General features: G+C 39.1%; 1 protein-coding gene across 3 annotated transcripts in view; it reads left to right on the top strand.

The window, feature by feature from the left end:
- LOC109048794 (catenin alpha-2) overlaps positions 1–18,311 on the top strand; it is a 458,387-nt gene that overhangs the window by 120,748 nt on the left and 319,328 nt on the right. The window contains exon 1 of one of the 3 annotated variants that reach the window (XM_042717149.1): positions 15,457–15,535. The exons of the other annotated variants lie outside the window; for them this stretch is intronic. Within the exon in view, the coding sequence (XP_042573083.1) occupies positions 15,482–15,535 (54 nt within the window). The 5' untranslated portion in view covers positions 15,457–15,481. Of the gene's footprint in view, positions 1–15,456; positions 15,536–18,311 lie in introns of those variants that run through there. 3 annotated transcript variants of the gene reach the window in all.

Raw genomic sequence — 18,311 nt, 5'->3', positions numbered from 1 at the left:
GTTATCAAATGAAGGAATAAAACATTTATAAATAAAGATAAATTTCATTTATCTTTTAATTGTTGAAAATTAACCAAACTTTATTTTTTTGGCAAACAAAGGGGATTTACTATTAAAATTAAAACATGGAAGAAATGTTTTGTGATTATTCCTTAAAAAAGAATGTTTGTTTAATTTTAGTAGTAGTAGTAGGCTATGTACATTCTACTGAAAAATAGACTTCAAATAAAACAGTTAGTAAATGAAACCGCGCATCTGCACCATTCATTAACAGAGACACGCAGAACATGCAGGATTCACATTTAAACAAAATGCTTTAAAATTTGAAGTGTCACACAGAGAATTCTGGTCTTTTTATTGACTTGGAGCACAGCTAGCTCTCCGGAGCCTGATCAATCATGGGCTGTCTCTATGATTTAATATCTATAGGCTGACCCTTATGGGCAATGGTGCCTAGAGTCTTCTTACTCTCAACTGTCTGGCACAGAAACCCCCACTGTTTAAGGTTGAGAGTGGTCATTTTAAACTAATATCCAGATCAGCTCATCTTAGTTAGTATCTAACGTTAAGCTCAGCTGTCACCTCATTGTGGTTTCATGCTATAGTCAGGCCTGACCTACACATATGTCCTATATGCTTTCAGGACACAACCTCACTGCTGAATTTTGAGCCGAACAGATAGGCTAACACCATGGGCGATGAAGCCATACAGTATCAGTCTTTTATGTACGGGAAGAAGCTCTTAAAGCCTCCATTGTGACTTTTATCAATGCAGTCCAAAGACACACTTGAAAAGCCTGCACATGGATGACCTTTAAGGACCCCACTTGCAATAGTGTTCTTGAGAACTGCAGTTCTTGGCCGCACTTATAAATCTTCTTTTATTTCTGATAGTAACAGCTAAAATGCAATGTCCACCCCAGGTGTTAGTCTTTATAGCCAGTTTGCTGTTATGTCCTTACGAAACCCGTGATTACTGGAACTCAATTTGGGTGCTTTTGTCCAGATGGTTCGACCTCCCGGAACTGTCTGCTGAAATTGTTTTTCTATGCACCGTTTATGCAGCAAGGTCACCTTCTTCAAAGTTTAGTAGAGAAGTCAGCCATGTGCACATTCATATTTCTCCTCATCTAAATAAATCAAATACTTAAAATAATAATACAAGAAACAAACAAACATAAAAGGGTCTGGAATGATGCTCAATGGCCTTGTTTGGTTTGGTAAGGCTTACTCGATGCTCTAGTAGGAGAGAGAGCGAAACTTTCAAATATTTTAAAGTGTCAAATTTGTAAATGCAGTAGTAGAGTTTTAGTTTAATCTGCTTTATAGGCATATACAAACTGAACACAGCAGAAAATGATTACCATGCATTAATTTTTTAATCACATTTCAAGGTATACCCTTTTTTACCTCTGTGTCTCACCGTTGTCACTGCAATCAGTGCACATCTTGTATTCCGTCACCTATGCTCAAGAATGAAAAATCAACTACTGAGCATGCAATACATTGTTTCCCAAGATTGAGATTATAGCACAAGGACAATTATACTGCATCTGTGCATTGAAATATTTATGCAAATATATTATTTCTTGATATACATGGTTCTTCAGATGTGTCTTCTGGGCCTCCCCAAGCACACATGGCTAATCACTAATGTTGTACTAATTTGTTGCTTTGGATAAAAGCATCTGATGAATGAATATGTCAATTTGTTTGGGCTATTTCTCCCAGAGCAATAAGGGTGAGCTTTCAGATCTTAAGCCCTAAATGTTTTCATATCAACTTTAGTACAAAAGATTTCATGTCTGGCCATGTTTATCACTATTAAATCCATTTAGAGATCCAATTATGTTCTAATCTGGGATTAATTTACAGTTTTGGCATATTGTATCTTATTTTGCAACAAAGTGAATGCTTGTGTAAATTGCAACATTCTAGCCTTTTTTTAATATTTTAAAATAAATGAAGCAGCATTGCAAATACAAGACTTTGCAAGGCAAAACTAGATCTTTAGCCTTGTCTAAAGCTTAGACTAAAGGTTAGTTGACCTTTAGCTGCAGTAATGCTGTGAGATTCACTTTCTAGAAGAAATCCTTGCAGATCTGACATTTTAACATTTAGTCTATCATATTCTAATATTTCTTTAAAGGATGGCCTCATGTGCATCCACAGAGGGCCTGGATATTTACTGACCCTAGACCTAACCCAGACCCAGAGGAGCCTCAGTTGTCATCACGTGGTTCACATGCTCTAAAATGTTACAAAAGAGCCATACCTTGGCACATATTGCTGTTTATTACCTTTTATTATTATTATTATTATTTTTTTAATTAAGCTTTACTAATAAGAGTTTATTAATAAGTGTTTATTGTAAATGTCTCCCAGTGCAGTTTGCTGCAGCCATGATTCAGCTCATAAAAAAAAAAAAAAAAAATAAAAAAAAAAAAAAAAACATTTATAATATTATTTGCATTTGCAGTGAACAATAAAATTGCATTAACATCCATCAGCTGCATAATGTTATTTATTAAAACTGTTTGGTATGTGTTTTGATATATCTGTCATATAATCAAATTGTAATAATATTTTCCAGTGCATTATATTTGCCTAAATTTGCTTTTCGCCCCCTTAAGCTATAGTCCTCCCCAAATAACAATTCTGACATCATAAATTAATAAATGATGACAGAATTTTCACTTTTAGATGGACTATACCTTTAGTAACATTCCATGAATGCTCCATGCTGAGATCAGTTTATTTATTCAGTTTCCTTACAAACCTGTTCTTGGTTCAATAAGTCAGTGAGTCGCATGCCTTAAGAACAATTCATGATCATGTTGTTCGGTTTTTGTGAACCAGTTCAACCGATTCACTAAGAAGATTTGGCTCGAATGAATGATTTGTTCGTGAATTGGACTTTGCTAGTAAAATGAAAGCATTGGCTCCATGAAGGATAAGTGCGACTCACTCCTCTCTCCCCTTCACTGTGCTTTCAGACTGTCACTCAGACCCTGGATCTGCAATAAGCACCAAATGGAATAACAATAGGAGCTATTCCCCAGGGGCTCTGTCCTCTGCGCTTTCTCTCTCCTATTCAAACGAGCTGTTCTCCAGAGGCTCCCATGAGTCTTTGTGCCCTTTCAAACCCTTTTTTTAAAGTCGGCTTTTGTCTCTTGTCTCTGTGATTGGAGGTTGCTTTGCGTGACTTATGTTTTCTTTTCTTTTTTTTGTTCTTTTTTTTTGTTCTTCACCCCTCTCAAACGACTTTTGTGGTGTCTTGTTTAGAAGTAAATAAATAAATAATTAAATAAATACATCATTGGACACTGTTCTATACATCTTTATATATATTTTAAAATGTATTCAAATAGAAAGCAGTTATTTTAAATAGTAAACATATTTCTCAATATTACTGCTTTTGCTGTGGTTTGGATCAAATAAATGCAGGCTTGGTGAGCAGAAGAGAATACTAAAAAAAAAAAACATTAAGATATTACTGTTCAGAAACTTTTGACTGGTAGTGTAAAACACACACACACACACACACACACACACACACACACACACACACACACTGACCCACACACACACATGATAATAATAATAATAATAATAATAATAATAATAAAACTAAGTAATATTAAAATAAAACAATTGAAACAATTCCTCATAAAGGTCACTGCTAATTTAAATATCAAATCTGTATCACCCACATGAGCACTGCAACTTAACATGTTTTTTTCTTTCTTTTTTCTTTTTTCTTTATTCTTATTCATAAGTAATTTGTGCTATGGAGTAATTTTTCAATTCTATATCTTATGTTTAAGAAAAACTAAAAACTTCTGGAACATTTCTTTATAAATGATTTACTGGCAGCTAAATAATTTATATCTCTATGTTTACTTTGTGACTCAGCATTCACTGACAGAATTAACATAGAATGCACAAATCTACTGTAGACCCCAGGATGGATGGAGAGATGGCGCTGTCCTGTCATGAGTGGGTTGCAGCTCTCCCCATGACATTGTGGAGCCTCTCACACAATCTGTTTGCTTCTCTTAAAAAATCTGACATCAACTCTTATACACCACACATCAATGCTCTTTCACACAATGTGCAATGCTCACCAACCCAAGGGTAATGCTTAATACCCCACTTGTTTGTTTTTACTTTTGTAGATTCATTCATGTATCTCACGATTTTGAGTTTGCAAACACATCCTTTCATGTATCTCACTTTTGAGTGGAACCAATCTAGCCATCTCATATCAGGTTTGGCTTTTGTAAAACAGATGTGTTTTGGTGTTTATCCGCTCAGATTCATTCATGTATCTTACACGATCACAGTTTCCAGGTTGGGGTGCAACATTTACACATCCTTGAACTTTTCATTATTATATGGAATAGGAGTTTGATATATATAATACAGCTGGGCAATGTTATATTTTCAGTGTATAATTCGCTTCCACTTACTTTTTCGCATGGACCCGTTATAAACACAGTACAATAGTACAGTCCATACTTTGTATCAGAACAATGGCAATTGGTTTATTTTATCTGGATTTGTTTCAGATCAACCTGAATGGTACTCAGCACACACGCAAACTGGTAGTGTAACCAATCAACAGAGGGTGGTTTGTAGCTGTGAACATAAAATATCTGATGCAAGCTGACAATCACAAAGGAAAAAAAGAGCTTGCGCAAAACGAGTCGTCTGGAATTTGAATCACAGCACGTGAACAACATTTGCATAAACTGTCGGCTCAGTCGGAAAACACAGTAAAAATGTATGGGTTACATCATTTCGAGGAGATGTAGTCCTATGCTGTGAGAGTAGTTTGTTGGATTCACATCTCATTTACAGCAAACACTTGACACCAAATACCCACACTGCTTGCGAATCAGTCTCTTGCAATTTACCACTTCAACCGTTTCATTTCAGACTCACTTCTACAATGTATTTGTCATGGCAATGGGCATTTCATTTCCGACACGCGCGAGTTATAGTTCAATCCAGAGCCGGTACTGGCCAATCACAACGGCCTGTGTCATCTGACAATCCCAAGTGTCACGGAAAGGATGGTTGTGTACAAGCCTTTCCAAATACCCATTGCGGTCTTTTGCACTTGATAATTGACTACTTCTATGATGTATTTCCTGTATTTGGCCACAAGTGTTCAAGTGAGGATGAATACCACAAGTGTGTTTACAACTTCATTACCTGATGGGAACACTTTAATTTCTGTGATTCTAATTAAGTGATAAGAGGCAGTTGCAAATGATGTACAAAATAAATAAAGGCTACTCACCTTTGCACCAATAAAAACGTGTAGCACTTTGTTTTACTACCAAAATTATATGTAATATCTAATTATTATTAATATTTAACTTACATTGGAAAGTTTTCCATGACCTCTCGCAATCTTGGCAAAAAGTCTCGTGATTTATTTCCACAACATGATGCATGATGGGATACACTAAGCCTTGAATACTGCTCTGGAGCGGTATTTGTGATAGTGTGGATTTAGTGTGCATTAAGGGCACAGTGCGTTAAGGGCACAGTAAGATCTGGACAGTCACGTGCACGCGCTCTCAAGTGGCCAAGACCGCAAGTGTGGGTATTTGGACAAGGTATTTGAACTGCTCCGCACGAGTCGTTTATGAATCATTTAGAAATGAGGTAAAATTAAATCTATTTTCTGAGAAAACTAACATGTTTTTTGACCTTGCATGCATGTAAACCTGTTTTAGGAGACTCATAAAACAATATTAGCAACCTTAAAAATGGCTTAATAGGGGCACTTTAAGATCCTATCCACAGAGATATACATCCCAAATACATGACAGAACCGAGAAAGGATCACCAGAAACATAGAAGGTAACACTTATCAACAACTCACACTGACAATAGCAGCTTAATATACACAAACACAGGACCAAACAGGAAATGGTACACAGCTGAACCAGGTAGACACTAATGAAAACACAGCATGATGGGAAATGGAGTCCATAACCAGAACAACAGGCAGAAACTCAAAACACAGGAACACCCTCTAAAGCAGCGGTTCTCAATTCCAGTCCTTGCGACCCCCTGCTCTGCACATTTTGTATGTCTCTCTTTGTTAACACACCTTATTCAGATAATTAGCTCATTAGAAGTGAGCTCTACGGTCCTCACTCATGCAACTTCCCTCACCTGCTGTCAACAGCTCATCGCCATCAAACACCGCTACAACTCCGGTCACTTCTTCAGTTGCCCCTGCCGAGTCCCATGGCCACACCAGCGACATACAGCTGGCCGGGAGGAGGATTGCAGCGGGTTTCTGCTACAGTGTTCCTCTACCTGGAGTCCAACGCACACTTATTCACCAATCAACGCAGCCGAAGTTGCTTTTATCATCAATCTGCTCACAGGTAAAGCTCTCCAATGGGCTCAATCTCTCTGGGAATCGAATTCATCTGCCACTGGAAAACTTACTCATTTCTGTTCCCAATTAAAATCCGTCTTTGGTCAGCAAGCGTCTGAATTATCTGTCCATGATCAACTGTTTACAATTCCGCCAACAGAGAAATGAGTCCGTGGCGATTATGCTGTTCGGCTTCCGTACACTCGCTTACATCAGCGGGTTGGAATGAAACGGCCTTAATTACAGCATATCGCCACGGTCTATGTGAAAGAATACAAAGTTTGATTGTTGTATATGAAGATTCACTGGGACTGGAGTGTCTAATCCAGAAATCCATCAGAGTCGCCCAGAGACTCACGGCATGTCAACACCTCACTCCCGCTGTACGCCCCTCCGCCCGCGCTCTACCATCTGTCGCTCCTCCAGCACCTGAACCCATGCAAGTAGATTCACACCACCTATCTACATCAGAACGCCAGCGGAGGATTAACACCGGCTGTGTCTATACTGTGGGGGAGAGGGACACCTATTACCATCCTTACCGCACGACCTCCACGCCCAGCGGTGAGTACCATCCATCTACCACCTCAAACTGCTCAATTGACTCAAACCTGGGTCTCCACTCTTCTATTTCAGTACATAAGCCCTCATCGACTCCGGTTCAGCGGGAACTTCATCAACCAGCAAACCTTAAATCGTCTAAGTGTCAAAGCGTCATGAAGCCCGTCGAACTCAGAATCACAACCATACAAGGAAAGCCGCTGGGCCGAGGTCATGTCCGCTTATTTCTCCCCACAGTCATCCTCCCCGCGTGGGTTCCCTGCATGAGAAGACATCACGCTCATGGTGCTGGAGGGAATCCACCGCAGACATCATCCTGGGATGCCCATGGCTTAACCAACATCAACCACACATCCATTGGCCCACAGGTGAGATCCTGAAATGGGGGAAAATCCTGCCATTCTACCTGCATCACTCCACCAGTTAAAGTTCCCAAGGTCATCTCCATTCCATCCATCAGGAAGTCATCCCTACTGGTCCAGTCCACATCAGTGGAAAGCTCCGAAACTCAGGTGGAACATACCATCCCTCCAGAATATCGGGGCGTTCCAGGATGTGTTCAGCAAGCGGTTGGCAACGAAACTTCCACCTCATCGGCCATGGGACTGCGCTTATCGACCTCCTGCCTGGAGCAACCCTTCCCAAGGGGACCGAGTCTATCCTCTGTCCCTCCCGGAGCCGAAGGCCATGGAGGAGTACGTACAGGAAGCTCTCTAGCTCAAGGATTCATCCGACCATCTACTTCCCCTGCCGCTTCCAGCTTTTTCTTGCGTGGCCAAGAAGGACGGAGGCTTGAGGCCGTGGATAGATTATCGCCATCTCAATTCTCAAACCGTCAAATTCAGCTATCCTCTTCCCCTGGTCCCAGCTGCCTTAGAGCAACTCCGCGGCGAACAAGGATCTTCACAAAAGCATCAAAAGCAACATTTTCGCAAAATAGCAGTCAGTTTTGCTCGCTGATGTGTTACATTGACGGTACTGCAGTCAGGGAAAATGAAAGAAAAACACTATAGTTAAAATATTTAATATTCACAGATGAAGAGTTGGTGTATTATGACGTTATGTGCATTTCTTAGAACGAATTCAAGCAGGTTAAATGTCAAGCCTGTGTGCCTGTGCCTGTGCTTATATTTTCTCTAAGCTACACAGTTTTACACCATATTTGTTAGATTTGCGACAACATATTTAATAGGTGTGCAGTATGTATTTATATAATATGAAATTATGGCAAGATTGTCGTAGTATTATTCCAAAAGAAATTGTGGTTTACTTGGGGCATCAGCGCATTAAAAGTGGTAGCTATTTTAGGAGCTAGGCTACATGCTCCTATATTGCAAAATGTCAATTATTTTCCCTATACATTAGGCCTATATTTTAATTATAATTTTTCAAATTCCTTTAATAACCCAAATGCCATTTTTGTTATTCGTTGACCTGTCCTTTGATTTTGATCAGACAACTTCTTGGGGGGAAACAACATAGTTGTCGTGTAAGAAAATGTTGCGTGTTTGATAATTATTTTCTTTATTTTAGTACACGTGAGGCACTGTATAATTTCTCCTTCCCATTATTCTTTAGCCTAATTAAAACAAGAAACGAATAAAATAAACTGAATGCACGATTTAGCTAATCGCACTCATTGGAAATTCTAAAGAATGGCTGCACTGGATTTAATAAACATCTCTCCTCAATTGGCTAAAACGTGCTCAAGTTCTTCTATTATATCATCACCCAAAGTGCAAAAATGATGGTAAAAAAAGAGCCTTCATTAATAGACAAACTTCAGTGATTTTAAAGGGAGCCAGCCGAAGTACCTTGCTTACATAGCATTTACGTTAAAAAAAAATAAAATTGCGTCTAGCGCCGCATTAAACTGCAGGTGTGTTAAAATGTACCTGCGTGCAAGATTTGACCGGCAATAAGGAGTGAGTGTGCTGCATGCCTTCGCGACAGCATTTATTCTTATTTGTTTTATCTTCATTACAAATCTTGTTTTGGTTTTATTTTGGATAATTGCATGGTAAAAAAATAATTTACGTTGTATGCATATGCAAATGTGAATAATTATTCATATTTAAGTGTTTTGTGCGAAAAATTATTAATGCGCATGCCGGATCATTACGGATGGCGCTCCTCATAGATCGCACTTGCATTTTTTTCTGAAGAACTGAATTAACTTACAATTTGTGGTGTCTCGTCATACTATGATAAATATATCTACAGGAAAGCTTGAAATGTCTTTTGAACCAAAAACACCTCAATTCAGAACGAAAGCCATTACTAATATCTTTGGAAGGTTGTTTCATTTCTCTTTAAATGCGCGTTATGTGGATAAGAGTCAGCACTGTGACCTTTCATCTTGCAGCCCACAAGAAAACCATTTGTTTCTTAATAAAATAATTAACAATGTCTCCTTTTTTTACAATTATTGGGGCTACTTCTGCCTACTGCCTGTGGCTTGAGCATGTGCTTGCGAACCTAGATTATTAGGCTCATTAGGGATTATAGATGTAAATGTAGTATAACCCTGGCGATTAGTTTGAATAATGACAATGAACGGACTAGTAACTCGAGAAAAAACTTACATGGGAGGCAGTACCTATTAAATAGCCTATAGACATCTCTGTTAAAGTTTTTAAAGCAGTTTATACGCGTTTGCATCAATTCTTCTTTCAGAACGGTCTGTTAATGGAGAGATATGCTTTAACACTGATTTTTCCTCTGAACACAAACGGAAAATTGAAATAAAATTGATATGTTCCTCTGCAGCTATTGTTGCCTCTGGTTTGGACTTGTCTGCACATATTGGCTCCAAAATGGTTCCAACATTGTAAACAAATAATATAATAATTAATAATACAATAATAATTAAAATAATAGATAATCAATAATATAATATGTCTCCAAAAACTCCAAAAAGTTTTTTTGTCAATGTCTGTAACGCATGTGTATTTCCAAATCTACAAACGCCTATAAAACATCATGAGGATCATACTGATGTCTGGACTCTGTTTGGGATTTAGAAAAACATAAAGAGATGGTTCAATAGATTGGTTATGAAAAGGCTACATTCTGTGAGAATTTATATTTCATAGTCTAAAAAAAATATATTGTTTAGAGAAACGAAACAAAATAAAATTAACGCAACAGTTTTGCGAATTTTTTATTTATTATTTATTTAGTTTATTTTGAGTTAAGGCAACTTCCTCTGAAGTTTTATAATAAACCAATAAACTATATTGCGCTATACATAGTCAACATTTGAAGTGGATCAAAATCTTTCTTCAAAGTTGCCCTAAACCCCAAAATGACGAGTCCTATCTAAAACCTGTTCTGCAGTTTGATACCCTCATAAGACACTGTCCATATGAAAGAACAAGAGATTCACACCTTTATCTCGACCCCCACAAGCTATACAGAACTACCCCCACCCCCTCCAGCTGAACTGAATTCGGTCTGTTTTTTGGCGGTGAGGAACGGTTTGTCTGTGTTTCTTGGTCAATGTTACTGAAGTGTTGAAAAACATGCCTGCCACTCACAGCAAGCCCTACTCTTTTTATTTCATTATTTTTCCCGCAGCCCATATTATTGTTTTCACAAAGACCATAATAATAACAAATTATCAATTGATAATTACTCATTATTTTACGAAACATCATTGTTATTTGTGATACGTATGCGTTTGCGGAAGGTCTTTCAAGGACCCAAGTCTCCAAAGTCCCTCCATCAGCTTGCTACCGCGGTAGCTTCACCAGCGAGCGGGACGTGCGCGCTAACTGCACCCAGCTTCAAGTTCCGCGCCAGTTTTGATTGTTAACAAAAAGAGTGAGCAACTACACGTATGATCATGAGCCCAACATTTCGCAAGGCAGGAAAACATTCAGTCTCCTGACGGAAGATGTATTTCAATTGTAAATTGTAATGCTGGTACATAGTGAGGTTATAAATAGAAGCCGCGAGGGACCTGGAGAGGAAGAGAGGAAGAGAGAACGCGAGAGAGAGAGGAGCGGGAGATGCGGAGAGAGAGAGAAGACGACAAAAAAACTTCCGTGTTCGGCGACATAATTCCTAAACTTGGGAGCTCGAGATTATTGAAAGTACAAATCCAACAACCAGAAGCAACCTCTCAGTGGGGTTCATTTCATTGCAAAAGTAGTTATGTTTTTATTTCACACTGCTATATGGTTGACATAATATTATTAGTCCAAAACTTCCAAAGTGCCATTGGTTAAAATAACATTGTTATAAACAAATACGCTTATTGGCTAAAGTTTACATAAGAACCTTCCAGGTGGTATGCTTCAACAATCCTATATGCATTTGATAAAGTTTCACTACACTACTTTTTGCACTCTCCTTATAATCACGTAACCTTTAAACTAGGATTCATTCTACGCAACTGTAAAATGTTATACTCACTGGCCGAATGGCACTTTGAATTTACATTATGCTTTTTTTTTTTTTGTTTTTTTTTTTTAGCATAATTGTTAGCTCTACATCAAATCGAGTCTGAAGCAAAACAACATATGAATACAATATTTCGGATCGTTCCCTTATTTTTCTCCCTTATTGCATTAAGAAATAAACACCTCTATTTTCTACACGAGATAAACATGATACACATATTTACATTAGATTCATACAGGAAATAATTTTAAGCAATTAAACTGAAAAAAAAAAACAAAATAAACATCTTCATTACTTCATAGAAATACTTTACGAATTTAAAACCTTTTTTACACAAAAGCTTGAACTTCAATACTATGAAACTGCGAAATTTCACGATCCAAGCGAGTTTATAAGTTAAAAAGGGTAAAAATGTCCACAGTGCCTGTTAAAGAGCATAAATGAACTTGTGTTAACATAGAATTAGCACTAACAATATAATTCGCATTTGTCTTTTTTTTTTATTTTAATGAACAATTCCCTGTATACAATGACGGGACAGCCAACCTATTATAGAGCACCACAGTTTGCAAAATCGTACACAGCTGAGAAACGGCGTTGGCAGCGATTGGGAGAGTACAAGCGTGTGAAAGAACTGACTGTGACTGACAAAGTCATCTTCAACGGATGCCCATGAAAATAAAAAAATAAAGAAAACCCGGATAGCCTAGAGTATAGTAAGCCAAGACTCTGTCTTCTACGGAACACATAATAACTTATAGAACGTACCACATCACAGTAACACAATTTCTATAACTCGATTAATCGCTATTTACGTTTGCTCCCATGTTATATTCGCTGGCATGTTATTATTCTTCTACTCTTATTTATTATTTTTTTATTTCTAAAGACAAGGCTACAAAAATAAAGTAGTTTGGTGAGAAGGAAAAAAATAAAATATATAAGTCCATGTAGTAAGTTGGGCATATGTAATACAATGTCAGAAATAACGGGCCGCCTATACTAATGTTCAATGTGCCAACAAGGCTACTTTAAATTTAGATTCTTCTCTCCACTTTAGCATACAACAGCAATCCCTTTTCTACAAATCCTTATCAAATTTATCAAACAGAACCGAATAATTACAATATATAATTCTAAGGGATAAATAAAATTGCAGTATATACTAATCTAAGGCTTAACTATCAAACCACAACCATTAAACAAAAACTACAATGAATAAATATTTAACAGCGAACTCAATAAGGTAGGTTGGGCTCTCATTCGTGAGCAAATCCAAACTTGTTCTCAACAACGTCGTGCCTGTCTGCCTAATTTCAGTCTCACAACTATTATATCATTAGAGAAACAAATAGAGCCTATTGTAGTTCACGCGTGTTTTCAGTATACCCGACGAAAAAAAAAAAAATCATAAATTAATCAAAAATATGCCAAGTGTGACCGCTGCGTCGCGCTTGGATTGCACGGGTGAACTGCTACTGTTCCAATAATGTCGCTAAGGCACCGCGCGATCAACAGCTGACAGAAAATACAAAATTTTTGGTCACCCAGCTAAAGGCATATGTCAAAAATGCAAGTGTTAGCAGTTTGAAAAATCAAGAATAATAACAGAATTTAATTCATAATTATTGCTAAATGCTGACCGTTCTCATTTCTATCTGCAATGTGAACCTGTAACGGTGTTTCTGTTTTAACCCAAGCACATGTAACAGAAATCGACAAAAGAACATATAGCCTTTTCTTATCCGTATATATAGGCCTTATATTTAATGACCTTGTTTTTAATAACATAGCACTGCTACATCTACTAACGATCCTTCCATGTGCTAACAGGCTCTTCCTTTAATTCTTTGACTTGAGTAGAGCTGTAGCCTAAGACGATCCTAAAATTTTGAAATTAACTCACTGTACATTTTTTTTACCTCCTCCTTTTATCTCATTTTACAATTACATTCAGTTCGCAACCGTCCTTTATGCCACCTGGCTGTAGTTTCGCACAATGAATTTATACACACGACTGACTTGCAGTTAACGCCGCGCCCCTCTCATGGCGATGTACCGGCGGCATTACTCATTTTGGTTGTCCACCATCTGTACATGAACGAAATCTTCAGAGAGAATACCTTAACCAGTTTGTAATTGTCTACATCGATGATATCCTCATTTACTCCACATCCCAGGAAGAACACATCCAACATGTCATCCTTGTAATTCGAAAACTCCGAACACCATCTGTACCTCAAATTAGAAAAAGGTGAGTTCCACACGCCTCAGTCCAGTTCCTGGGATACATCATCGCCCACGCGGGCGGAAGATGGACCAGGGGAAGGTGGAAGCCATCACACACTGGCCCCAACCGGTACTCTCCCAGCGGCTCTAACGCTTCCTGGGCTTTGCCAACTTTATAGGAGATTCATCAAGAATTACAGTTTACTCAGCTCACCTCTAACCTCACTCCTCCGAACCGCCCAAGTCTCTGTCCTGGAACCCCATGGCCACTGAAGCTTTCCACCATCTCAAACAAGCCTTCAAGACCGCCTCCGATCCTAGCTCATCCTGATCCCAACCGACAGTTCATAGTGGAAGTGGATGCTTCATCGACCGGGTCGGAGCGTACTCTCCCAGCCGCAGGGGATCCTCCACGACTCCATCCATGTGCCTTCTTTCTCAAGAAGCTATCCCCGGGCGGAGCAGAATTACTTACATAGGAAATCGCGGAACTATTGGCTATCAAGCTGGCTCTGGAAGAATGGCGCCATTGGCTGGAGGGAGCCAAGGTCCCTTTCGAGGTGATCACTGACCACCGGAACCTGGAATACCTCCGTGAAGCTAAGAGACTGAATCATCGCCAAGCTAGATGGGCCTTATTCTTCACGGAGATTCGACTTTAAAGTCACGTGACGCCCTGGCTCCCAGAACAATAGAGCTGATGCTCTACCCCGCCTTCATCAGGCAGACCCAGAACCAGAATCTCCCGAACCAATCCTCCCCTCCAGCCATGATTGTAAGTCCCATTCAATGGGACCTTAATCGCCTGATTGAACAAGAAAACCTTTCAACACCCTGCTCACCGGAGGTCCAGAAGGGAAACTCTTCGCCCCTCCTCAACATCGGATTACCCTTCTGGATTCTTAGCTCACACCTCTCCGGGATCTGGACATCCAGGCAGGAGGCGGACCTCTCGGCTCCTGCAACAACGTTACTGGTGGCCCCTCGATGAGTCAGGATACCTCCCGTTACCTCAAAGGATGCTCAGTCTCTAGCCATAGCGAACACCCCTAGGAGACTCCCCGGAAGGTAAACTGGTGCCTCTGCCCATTCCTGAACGTCCATGGACCCATATAGGTGTAGATTTCATGACTGACCTCCCCCTTTCTCAAGGCAATACTTGTGTGCTGGTAGTAGTCGACAGGTTTTCAAAATCATGCAAACTCATACCTCTCAAAGGACTTCCCACAGCGTTTGAAGCGGCAGAGGCACTATTCCACAATGTGTTCCGCCACTTTGGCATTCTAGAAGACATCATCTCCGGACAGGGGTCCCCTAATTCATCTCCAGAGTCTGGTCAGCTTTCTTCCCGCCTCCTAGGAGTATCCGCCAGCCTCTTCGTCAGGATACCATCCACAGACCAACGGCCAGACTGAGCGGAAGATCCAAGAGATCGGAGGTTCCTGAGGGTCTACTGCCACCGGAATCAGGACTGTTGGAGCCAGTACCTACCCTGGGCAGAATATGCACAGAACTCCCTCCAGCAATCTACCACCGGCTCACCCCCTTCCAATGTGTCCTCGGATACCAGCCTCCACTCTTCCCATGGTCGGGTGAGCCCTCGGAGGTCCCAGCGGTAGATCACTGGTTCCGACAGAGCGAGAGGGTCTGGGACTCGGCTCACGCGGCATCTCCAGCGGCAGTTCGGAGGCATAAAGAGCAAGCGGACGCCGTCGAAGACCTACGCCACAATACCAACCTGGACAGCTGGTCTGGCTCTCGACGAGGGACATCCGCCTCCGGCTGCCCTGCCGTAGCTGAGTCCTCGAACATCATATACCTCGGTAAATAAATACAATTTAAATTCATGAAGTTTACCTCACTTCTGAACATTCGTTCATGGATTTGGAGCAACGTCTTCACACACGGACAAGTGTGACATCATATACCTCGGTAAATAAATACAATTTAAATTCATGTCTCACACTTCACACTTCAATGTACTTAGAATGGAACATACAGTGTATGTAGTTTTGCTTTCGTCAACGAAAATTATGACTAAATATCGTCATCAACGAACCTTTATGATGTGACGAAAATGAGACGAGATGCAACGTAAATGCTGGTCATGTGACGATGACTATAATTAAATGTATAATGCAATATCGTTGACAAATAAAAATGAGACTAAATGTGGTTTACAAAAAAAAACTATGCTAAAATGTCTCTTCATTTTCATTGACCAAAACGAGACGACCAATCTATACTTTTAACGTTATTTCGTCTCGTTTAGTCGTTATTATTATTATTTTGCAGTATTTCTGTTTTCTGTGTCTCACTACGCAGACGCTACCAACGTCATTTTCTCAAGTCCCACTCGCGGCATTTTAAGCGGGATTTATACTTTCACCTGGCTCCGCTGACTGTGAGCGCACCTTTCCAAACGGACGAGGCTTTTATACTTGTTGCTTTCGCCGTTGTACTATTCTTTGAAACGAAAGGGGAGCAATGAGGAGTAAATCTCTAAAACCGTCGGGAATCACCGGTGAGAAGTCATTTGCCAGTACAAGTCTTGTGATGAATGAGTTGATGAATTAATAATTTCTTTATGTACAAACTTGAATGTATGAACAATCTTAAACTATTGGCTGTATTACGCATCAAACACAAGACAACTTTAAGCAAATAGTGTATAATTAATATCTAAATGAATTCTAATTCTATTTTGTACAATACAAATAAAACATACTTCAAATAAGAAGCCTTGGACAAACTATGCAAACATTTTTTTTCCAAAAAAAGCATTTTCCGTCAAAAAGCACCTGATGGAGTTTGAACTTCAAATTAAACTGCTCCTGTTTCACACAAACGCTAACACAAACGTGCATGTTCGGCTGGAATCGCCCTGAACTCGTGCATGTTCGGATGCGGAGCTATGCGGAAAGTTACAAAACATGCTGTGCACTCCGCCGCGCGAATAGTTCGCGCGCACTCAAAGCGAACATCCAGCAACACCGCAATGACGTCATATTTTCCGTGCTCACCCAAGCAAAATTGCGGACGTGTCGAGTATTATTCAGCCTTGACACAGAGAAAGGGACCGATGGCCGGCCAGCCGGGGTTCGTCTTTAGGAGAAAAATTAGCAGATTATTATTATTATTTATCTTATTTTTTTAAATTGTTTTTATTTATTTTATTTAAATTTATGTGTGTGTACTTCTTACATGTTTGGCTGGTAAAATAAATGTTGTAAATTAAAATCAGAGAGTCGTCTGTGTCTGGAATGGATGTATTCTTGAGTCTATAAGGTAACAATAATATAATAAGATAACCATGTTTGAAATGGGTTTGGCTAAAATAAACTTTTGGTTTCGTCTATACTTCTAGGTACTTGTACTAGATTGACTGGGTTAAATAGAATTGCATTAGTAAAAAGAGACTAAAATGTCTAAACGCTCATATTAGTCTGTTTCTCTCTGTCATCAGTTTTCATCGTCTTAAACTAGACTAAAATGTCATCAGTTTTGTCGACTAACACTAGACTAACAAAGAGATAAGAGAGACATACAAAATGTGCAGAGTAGGGGCCACGGGGGACTGGAATTGAGAACCGCTGTTCTAAAGCCTCACAGTGTGCAGGCAACCGGGCGAGACACAATGTAATAACATGACCTAACAGCAATGATTCTGATTTCACTAAATAGAGCATTTACTAAAAGGCACGATAACCAAGAAAAAAGTTGCAATTTAATTCTAAAAGTGATAGAAAGGATGGAAAATGTAAATTAAACCGAGCACATCATAACTGTACGTCTTTGTGGAGTCTTTGTGGAGTATTCACACGTTGAAAATAAATTCGACCTCTCCTTGTGCAGCGATGGGCGATATTTATCTTTTGTGATATAGCCTACCGGTAAAAATTCTCCCCGACGATAGAATTAGTCCCCCTTCCCGCAATAATAATGATGTTGACATATTTTTGTGCGTGACCGGAGTGACATGGTCCCCCCGGCTCCCAGTATGAAATAGTCATTACATTACATGTGTACTTAGTAATGCTCATAACACCAGGATACAAATAGGAAAGATAATACTTTTCTCTAAACAAACAGGATTTTTTATTTTTTTTTTGTCTCTTAGTGGATGGATAAGATTCCCTGAATTATATTCTTTGATCTCGCAATCACAATAAATAACATAAATTATGTGTGATATATGTTTAAGCCCGTATTGCCCCATCCCTATCGTTGTGTCAGTCCCTCTGAAACTTTCATCCGCCATAAAAAAAAATTGGATCAGGTTCAGTTTTATGCATTTTTTACATCTGCAGCAAGCATTTTGACTCAGTGTGCAAGGTTTCTTCCTGTGTGTGACGATGACGAATGAAAAAAAGCATACAAAAAGTTCAGACTTTCAGTGACCTTGGCAAAGACCTTAACAGAAAAAAAAGGAAATGCAAATCAAAAGAAAACAATTAAAATTAAAATATAAAATAAAATGCAAAATAAAATGAAAAAATAGTTATAAAATAGTAATACAAATAAAGTATAAAAAATCGTATGACCTCTTTAAGGAATGCCTTGACAAATTAAAAAATATTTTAATAATTCTTTCTTTATTACACCTATGAGATTGCCTTGACAAAGTAAAACATATTTTAATACTGGGTTTGTCATTCTTTGTTTGCATCAGTCACAGAAATGTGTTTAGTCATGCTTTCTCAGTTTC

The sequence above is a fragment of the Cyprinus carpio genome, chromosome B1 (genome assembly GCF_018340385.1).
Source record: "Cyprinus carpio isolate SPL01 chromosome B1, ASM1834038v1, whole genome shotgun sequence".
NCBI classification, from domain to species: Eukaryota; Metazoa; Chordata; class Actinopteri; order Cypriniformes; family Cyprinidae; genus Cyprinus; species Cyprinus carpio.
Note: the sequence above shows the minus strand (reverse complement) of the source record. Positions and strands in the feature narration are given on the sequence as shown.